The sequence below is a fragment of the Simochromis diagramma genome, unplaced genomic scaffold (genome assembly GCF_900408965.1).
Source record: "Simochromis diagramma unplaced genomic scaffold, fSimDia1.1 OVJJ01000320.1, whole genome shotgun sequence".
Classification (NCBI taxonomy): domain Eukaryota; kingdom Metazoa; phylum Chordata; class Actinopteri; order Cichliformes; family Cichlidae; genus Simochromis; species Simochromis diagramma.
Genome location: NW_024386773.1, coordinates 2,133,043 through 2,141,939, shown reverse-complemented (window position 1 = coordinate 2,141,939; position 8,897 = coordinate 2,133,043). Strand labels below are relative to the sequence as shown.

At 37.6% G+C, this 8,897-nt stretch overlaps 2 protein-coding genes across 3 annotated transcripts; one reads left to right on the top strand and one right to left on the bottom strand.

Moving 5' to 3' along the window:
• Window positions 1-2,300: 2,300 nt before the first annotated feature.
• On the bottom strand, window positions 2,301-3,725 carry LOC120720111 (zinc-binding protein A33-like). The gene has a single exon (XM_040009749.1). It carries the CDS (start codon window positions 3,723-3,725, stop codon window positions 2,301-2,303), a length of 1,425 nt encoding a protein of 474 aa, XP_039865683.1.
• On the top strand, window positions 2,702-8,428 carry LOC120715825 (tumor necrosis factor ligand superfamily member 14-like). Of its 2 annotated transcripts, XM_040003050.1 has the most exons (5): window positions 2,702-5,021; window positions 5,409-5,436; window positions 5,574-5,612; window positions 6,424-6,504; window positions 7,707-8,428. In XM_040003050.1, the coding sequence occupies exons 1-5, from the start codon at window positions 4,845-4,847 to the stop codon at window positions 7,802-7,804; spliced, it is 423 nt and encodes a 140-aa protein (XP_039858984.1). In that variant the 5' UTR covers window positions 2,702-4,844; the 3' UTR covers window positions 7,805-8,428. The 2 variants fall into 2 exon arrangements, with proteins under 2 accessions (XP_039858984.1, XP_039858975.1); XM_040003041.1 differs by having other exon boundaries at window positions 6,424-8,428.
• The last annotated feature ends 469 nt before the right edge of the window (window positions 8,429-8,897 follow it).

The following is an 8,897-nucleotide window of genomic DNA, read 5'->3' as shown; positions in this document are numbered from 1 at the left end:
TCCTGTCAGGGTTTTCAGAGTAAAAATGCTTAGATTGTAAATTAGCTTTCAGCCTCGAGGAGAAGACTCAGCCTAATTTAGGACCAGTTTCTTGCATTGTCACCAAAAATAATAGTACTGAGGCCAAAAAGATGGAAAGCGCATGGCACCATGAAATTACTGGACCTTAAGTTGGAACCACTGACATCACTGAAGTCCACCAATGACTGACAGATTTCTTTCCAACTAAAAGCAGGGGCGTGACTCCAAAAGATCATCATATAATCTCATGACCAGACTGCCCAAAACTAAACAAAATGTATCCGACCATCAGAAGTAAATTTTATAAACTTCATGAATTTGACATTGCATCAGTAAATCATAACATTTTCAGTATCACTAATGTTGACACTCATTCTGTGTTCAGTATTTAATTTGTACAATAATCTGTGTATATAATTAAAGAGACAACTTTCAAACAAATCGAACGCTAACATTTTAGCCATGTGTCATTTACTGCTACTAGCATAAAATCAGATGATTTTGAGCTTTTACAAACAAATGTAAAGTAAAAGTAAACCGAGCCCAGTGTAAATCCCCTCTGTCATTAGAACTACTGAAACTTTTCTTTGACTTATTTCAGGGTCATAATTAAACACTCACATTCAAATTTCTGAGCCAGAAAGAATCCTTGGAAATGAGAAACCTTCAGTAAAGAACTGTTAATCAGCCCTGTGCTAAGACTGGAAAAGTTGTTGGTGTTTTCACATAGCAGTTTCTCCTTAACTGCTGATAAGACAGACATCTCTCCCCTGAGACAGTTTGTAAAAACAAAGCGTTTTAATTTGAAATAATTACACGCCTGAAAATCTTTTAAGGGCATCTGTTCTGCTTTTTTGTTTTTTTTGTTTTTTTTTTATGTTACTGGGTCAGATTTTCATATTATATGTGAACAAAATAGATGTTGAAGGTTCAGGGTGTTTTTGTATTTCTTTACATACTAAATGGGGACAGTTCACAAGCACTGGGTAAAACCCCTCTGTAGGCTTCCAAGTGCCAGCCAGTCAGCAGATGAGGGGTTTAAAATTTGAACTGAGGGGCTGCATAAGGGACTGGAATAAGAAAAATAAGGATTGTTTTTAAACTTGGAATCATTCTGTGATACTGGAGTGGAGTCAAAAAGCATAGAGCAGGAAATTAACAATATAAATGCAACAGGTCGCCTTTAAATAAATGCTCTCCTGTGGGAGGTTACTGAAACTGGTCAGCAGGTTAGTCCTGTGTTAGTCCACACTCAGCGCTGGTGTATCGATGTAAAGCAGTGATTCTGCTGTTTGTGGTGAGCACTATTAAGAGCTTAATGTGCAAAAGACTTTGAGTGAATGAAGTTGGTCTTTGTAAAAAAATGTTTTTAATTTCTGAAAGGAAAAATATAATCTACTGACCACTGCAACACGTCTGATCTCGTATTATTGGATGTTTAACAGGTGAAGGTCACAGTAAATCTCATGTCAGTGATAAAAATTGTCACCACAGTTAGATTCGCCTTTCTGGTCTCTCTGCTTTACCCATGAAATGTAAAGGGCATGAACATGTTTTTCTTAAAACGTCACAAGCCTTTGTGAATGTTCTAATTTTAATTTAGAGATATAAAAACTTTATAGAGTCAAAGGTTGTTTATCATTTCTACCTGATGTACATAACATCTGAAAGAATGTTTTACATTTAAATCCAAATCTGTTGGTTTTACAGACACTTTTGAGCTTCGTTAGATTACTTCACTAGACTACCATAGAAATTGAAATGTATACACAATTACATTTTGTTTTTGCATCTAAAGTATATTTGTATCTAAATAATACCAATTTAAACATTAAATTGCACTAAAAAAGTCATAGCTGTTTATTATTACGTTTAGTAAAAAAAAACAACTCTTGCACACTTGACGTGTGGATGGATCAGGGTGTGTACCACACTCAAAAAGTCCCTGTTATTGGTCCAAAAACGAAAAAATATTGATGACACACAGAAATGTAAAACTACATTTTCACAGATACAATTATTAAAGCTTGTAAGATTGACTATTACCAGTTAAGCCAAGTTAGTTTATTTGTAGAGCCCATTATCCCGCCTAAAAGGCTTTATAGACACATGACACAGACAAACGTATTAAAACAAGAAAGAAAATATACAAGTAATAAAATCTAAAAGGCTTTCAGTGTCTTTTAACATTAAAAGAAAAACCCTAATAAGCTATTGAAATGTTTAAATTCTTAAATAAAACTCATCAAAACTCAGAGATTTCTGAGTGGAAATAAGAGCTAGCTAAACCAAAAACCTGTAGATAAAGAGGGCGTGTGCTGTTCCACTCTCACAGTCACAGGTAAAATCTTCATTGGTACTTTATTGTGCGTGCCAATGTAAGGAAACAGCTTCTCAGTGAAACTGAGTTTGAAGGTGTGTATGTGTGTGCTGGTGTCAAGATCGAAGAATGAGAGCTTCCCTCTGTCACAGTCCAGCTGAACTTTGACCCTCTGGAGCTTCTTCACTGAGAGAAGTTTATCAGGAAGTGGTGGAGCAGCTGCTGTGTATTGTCCATCCTGGAGACATATTTCCCAGAATCCAGTCTGTAATTGTTCTTTTCTCTTAACAGACTCTATTAGCACACCGAGGCACCTGATCCCATCCTTTCTAACCTCAACATGCCAGCTGTGAGTCCCTGAGTCGAAGCCCTCGGAGCCCAGAACAATTGGATGGTGGTCGAACCTCTCTGGATTGTTGGGAAGCTGCTGTCTCTCACCGAGACTCACACTGGTCAGATCTTCTGAGAGGATGAGTTGTTGATGAGCTGTGTTTGGATCCAGAATCACTGGAGTGCAGGAGACCATCTCCTTCATGTTCTTCCAGATGTTGAAGGCTAGGTTGCCCAGGTGTTTGGCCACATCTATCAGAGCTCCTGAGACCACATGTGGTTCCTCCAGCAGGGTGCGCTGCTGGACTCTGTTCACTGCAGGCTTGATGTTTTGCAGAAATGAGACATCTTCAGCTCTCAGGTTCTCCTCTGTGGCTCTGATAGTGTCTAAAAGAGCTGCTATTTTTCTGCTCAGAGCCTCCATCTTTTCCTTGATCATCTGACTCTTCTGCTCCTCTTCTGCCCTCAGAGCAGTGATTCTTGCTTTTTCTTCTTCTTGTAGAAACTGGTGCATTTTTGCAAACTTCTCCTTGATCTTCCTCTCTGTGTGAAGGGCCTGGATTTTAATGTGTTCTCTGGTTTGATCAAAGTCTCCTTTAACTATTTTAAAGTGCTTCAGTTTCTCTTTTAAGGGCTGTAGTAACACCTGAAGCACTTTTCTGTGATCCTCCGCAGCTTCTTCGATGGTTCTGAATTTGTGTTTGTTGTGTATTTTTGAATCCCTACAAACAAGACACACTGGCAGCTGATGGTCCAGACAGAAGAGTTTGAGTTTCTCAGAGTGCAGACTGCAGCGAGCCTCTGACTCCAAAGAAGCTTTTTGATCTCTCTCCAGTAAGAAAGCTTCACACAGGTTCTTTAACACCAAGTTACAGGGTGGGTCATCTGACAAATGCAAATTCTTACAAAGTGGGCATTTACGTACTGGTTTCTCCTTCCACCACATTTGCAGGCAGTCTTTACAAAAGCTGTGGCTGCATGACAGCATGATGGGGTCTCTGAAGATGTCATAGCAGATCGAACAAGAGAGATTCATTTCTGACTGAGAGGACATTTTGCCTCTGAGTGAAAAAAAATGCAGCTGGGGTAATTAGAGACTGAAGATGTATCTTGAAACTTACTTTTCTTCCAGCTGTGGCTTCTTTAAAAGTCCTGCTCGTTATATGAAATCAGCAGCAGGTAGAAGTGGCAGTATCCCCGATAGTTAGAATTCCTCTTTGCTCCGATAGTGAATCTCAAACACACTGCTCACAAAGTGAAACTGTGACATATAACTGATGCCTGGTTTGATTCCAATTAATGTTTCTGTTGCAACTCTATTGTGGCACTTATGCTACCTTTGCCTACAAAGCCTCTTATCTGCATTTACAGTTCTTTTGTCTGTTACAACCAACCAAAAACGGTGGAGAAGCAGAACGTTAGATCATATCTCAGCAACTGGGAGAAATTTGCCTTCAGGGATTTCTGCCTGGCAGGCTCTCTAACACCTGTCAGAGATGTATTGTAGGACACAGCATATGGAGAGGACTATGTATAGGTGACTGATTACTCGTGACAAACAGTGGAAAGTAGGCAAATAAAGTGCAGGCGACATCAATCAGAGAAACAGGAGAGAAGATGGGAAGCACAAAACAAAATAAGATACAAGAAAACTAATTTTTTTTTTCATTTTTAATGCTTAGAGATAAAAAGAGACTAGCGTACAGAAAATAACCAGAGTACCAATCAGAACAAAAAGGTAGCAAAACTCAGCGATATCACCAAAACTAAAATTATTGTGACAGTGTTATTGTTACATCTTGAAAAATGCATATTCGTGGATCCTATTGATATTGTGGAAGATGAGTAATACTGTAAGATATGTTTTCACAGAATCGAAATATTCTGGGACGTCTTGAGTGATCAGTGGTTCAGGAGTCAATGTGAACTTCAAAAAAATGTTTACTGATTATACGACACATGACTGTGAAACCAGAGCGTATGGTTGAAGTGTGACTGTGTTTAAGAGGAAATGTGTTTTGCAGTGTGTGCATGCATTTCTGTTACTGGTAGTGCCCCTCAGGATGGCGAGTCATCGCTACTTTAAACCACAGTACTTCCTTGTGTTTGAGTGGCTTCCTTGAGTCAAAAAGAAACTTTTTGTCTATTATTTGAAGATATTTTCTCTGCAGGAATGGCGGACACTGGTGTGGAACTGGACAGACTTGTTGCTGCAGTGCCCCAGAATCCAGATGAGCAACAAAAAGATGACAAATTGGCACAAACGCTGCTGTTTGTCCTCCTGACTGTAGTGCTGTATGGCATTGCTGCACAGGCTTTTTTTATTAACCTGCTTTACCACCGTGAATTGGTGAGTATCAGCTCAGTGTACTCTAGTCTTTAAATCTAAATATTTATTGCCTGCTTTTTATCCTCTGTTATTGTGACTTGAGAGGTATAAAAATGAATTGATTAACTGTAACAATTAAGCAATTGTTGTGATATATCAGCTGATAAGATAGATACTACTGTAGCACATATCTAATTGCAAAAGCTTCTATTACTTTGGGCACATTTGTTGTGAGCTTGTCTCGTTTTAACAGTCATTTGTTTATATTTTACTCAATTTTCCTGTACTTTAAAAAAAAATTATTTTATTTTTTAAAAATTCTTCTCTGTACAAGTAAACGTTGTACTCTATCATCAAATATGACACATTGACAATTTCTTTCAAACTAATTTGTAACTTCCATTGCAGGCTGTCTCAAGACTGAACAACAGATCAGGTACACAAGTCTTTTATTACATTTAACCTTAATTCAACCATGAACTAAAATCTCGAGACTAAGAATATCTTTTGTGAGCATATCTAAAAAACAAAACATACCCCTCCCCGCATTTTAGATTTTTGATTTCATTGCAGAACAAGATGAACCCATCCGTGGTTTTGCACATCTGACAGGTTGGATAACTTTTTTTTTTTTTTTGTAAATAACACAAGTGTATACCATCCATAAATAAAATAACTGTCGTCATGATTTTCTGATTTACATGATTTTTGCATTTGTTTCTCTAATTAACGGTCAAACTGTATAGAAAAGCCTTCATTTCCCATTGTCAGTGATAAATATTTTGTCTTGCGTGCTGTATTTATATATCAGATGTAAGGCAGCAGAGTTATATGCTGAGTATAAACGGTGAGTTTGTTTTGAAACTGCAATAAACACACCAAGATTTGATTTCAGAGAAAAAAGAAGCTAAGAAGAATATTTTTAATTTTATTCATTTGTTGGCACATTATGTGAAGAAGCCACATTAATTTAAATATTTACCAAATAAATAATAATAACAATAATAATAATGATTAGGTGAATATTATCACAAAACTAAAGTCCTGCATTATCAACTGTGTGCTATCAGGGGCATTTAGATCTTTTTTAAATGGGGTGGCACAAGACGGATGAAGAAGAAGGTGAGGTGACTACAGGAAATTCAAATTTTTATGACGGCGTACAAAAAAATCTGATTAATAAAACGCTGGGTATAGTTTAGAAGCAAATGTGCGGGTGTCTTCTGTCCCTTCTGTCAGATCAACTCTGCAGTCCCTATTTCCTTTTGAACAATTCATTGAAACTAGCAGTTTCACAAAACAGATCATAACTGGCCCAAAACAGGAGCTGAACTTTACATAAATTGGTTTAAATGTTTGCCGTGTCTGACTGAAAATACACAACTTTAAATTGCTACATCCATCTTGTCTTTTATCCCTGCAGGCGGGTCGGTTCAAGAAAACGAGGTGATGCTTTGGCATATAAATAATCTGACTGTTCTCAGCGGCATGGCCTACAAAGATGGTAGGCTTGAAGTTCAGGAGGAGGGATTTTACTATGTGTATTCCAAGGTTTGCTTTAGTGACCATGGGCTCTGGAACCAGTCACCTGATTTTTTTCACCACTTTGTTATGAAATTTGCTCACCTACATGGAAATCATTATACCCTCATGCAGTCACAGAAAGAGTTACGGGTGAACTCAAGCGACTTAAACAACAGCTTTCTGGGTGGACTTTTTCATTTGCATAAAGGTGACGGAATTTTTGTGAGGATAAGGACGAATTTAAACATTTTGCAATATAATGTTTCTGAACATTTCTTTGGTGCATTCATGATGTAGCTTTACACAGCAGGAAATATCAGAACATCACCTGGTCTTTACCAGGCTCTCACATGATTTAAGTCTAAGTATAAAACAACATGACATATTACACCCAATGACTGTAGAAAACAATCATTGATCTCACTGTTTTATTATGCATTTTGCAAAAGTGTAATCAAAATGATTCAGTAGTTTGCAGACCCACCTTCAACAATAATTAGTCAATAAGTCACTACTGAGCCCAACAGATAAAACATTAGAAACTGGACTAAGAAAGCGTTATCAGTGGGTTGTGGCTGTGAAAGCATTGACATGATTGGCTGTCCTCAGGTCTTCAGGAAGGCTGTTCCACAGATGTGCAGCATAGTAACAGAAAGCTTTCGCACTGTGGGTTTTACTTCTGACTTTAGGGACAACTTCAAAAACCTAAAAACTAGATAAAGAATCTGTTCTGAGGCTGACAATGGAGATACTTAAAAGCTGGTGTTGTTCATACTCTCTTCTGGCCTTGGTCACAACCTGTGTACCTAAGTTCTGGAGTGTAGTAGGGGGCTAGTTTGTTTTTAGGGAGACCAGAAAGTAGTGTCCCGAATTCGAAAATATGGCACAAGACAAACCAATAGAGGCCCAGTAGAGTGAAATCAGATAGAGAGTTTATTAAAAAAACACGCGTGGGAAGAAGCACACAGCATCACATCAGCAGACTTCTTCTCCCAAAAATACACAGAGAGTTGCTTTTATAACATCAGGGTTAAACGCCCCTTCTCGCGTTCTAAGAACATAATTTGTATTTTAAGAACATCATTTGCATCTTGTACAGACAATGAGCAATTTTCAGAGCTAAAGTCAGACACAGAAGTTCCTCTTTCTAACATCTTTTTCCAAATATGCCGATGATTTCAGGCCCTGGAGGCCCCCGTGGACTTGTCCTCCTTTTGACCCATCTTCTGTCACCTATTACTAAGCAAACTCAAATGCAACAGGTTGCAACAAGAAGCTGAATACATTCAGGCCTTTGCTCAGGCCTGTTTCTAGATTGTATGTATTATATGTGTTTTGTAAGCGTGTACGCAGTTTTAACCTTCTATAGCTCCAAGTCACTTACACAATAGATTGTCCGGACATCGCGCCGAACAAAGCTTACAACCTCCAATTAATTGACTGAGCTCCAACTCTTTAATAAGCACAAAATGCAACGTGTATAAAATGGTCTTAGCTGTACCTGTAATAAGAAGGTTAATGTAATACCAACAACTTCAATAAATGTATTAATGAAATGATAATTACTTTAATTAATGCAATGACAATGACTTAATGCAAAGTTACTTAATGCAATGATAATAATGATGAATATGAGTAGCAGTAAAATATTTTCCTTATTCCACAGTAGATCATTACAGTATTCATTGTGTTGCTTTTTACTTTTTTAGCTTTATTTTCTCACTATTTCATTCATGTATGATGTACAACACTGTGTGTCCACTGCGGCTGTTTTAAAGAGCTTTAAAAAAACAAAAAAAAAAACTTTGCAAGATATTGTATTACTTAGTTTTCGTAGTTACTGTTCTTACTGTTTATGTGACCACATAATTTCCTCTGGGATTAATAAAGTAATCTGTTTCTGATTCAGTCTTTCACATCTTTGTGGAGAAATTTTGGCCCACTCTTATTTACAGCGTCACTTCAGTTCATTGAAGTTTGTTCTGTTTGTTTATGCACAGCTCTTTGAGGTCCCACCACAGCATTTCAGTCAGGTTGAGATTTGCACTTTGACTAGGCCATTGCTACCAACTTGTTTCTTTTCTTTGTCAGTTATTTTGTATGGTGTGAGTTTATGCAAGCTTTAGTTGTTGGTCTTGTGATTGGTCCAACTGCAGCTTTGCAAACCCAAACATTGCTGCCATATTCTTTTTAGAGTGAAGAGGCTTTCTATCATGAAATCTAACATTTAACATGATAACTGAGGCCAGTAGAGACCAAGATGTAACTCTTGGGCTTTTGCAGATTCTATGAGCACTGCACGGTTTGATCTTGATGTCAGTTTGTTGAGACATCCACTCTGGGATCATGACATGGTATGTTTTCCACATGCAA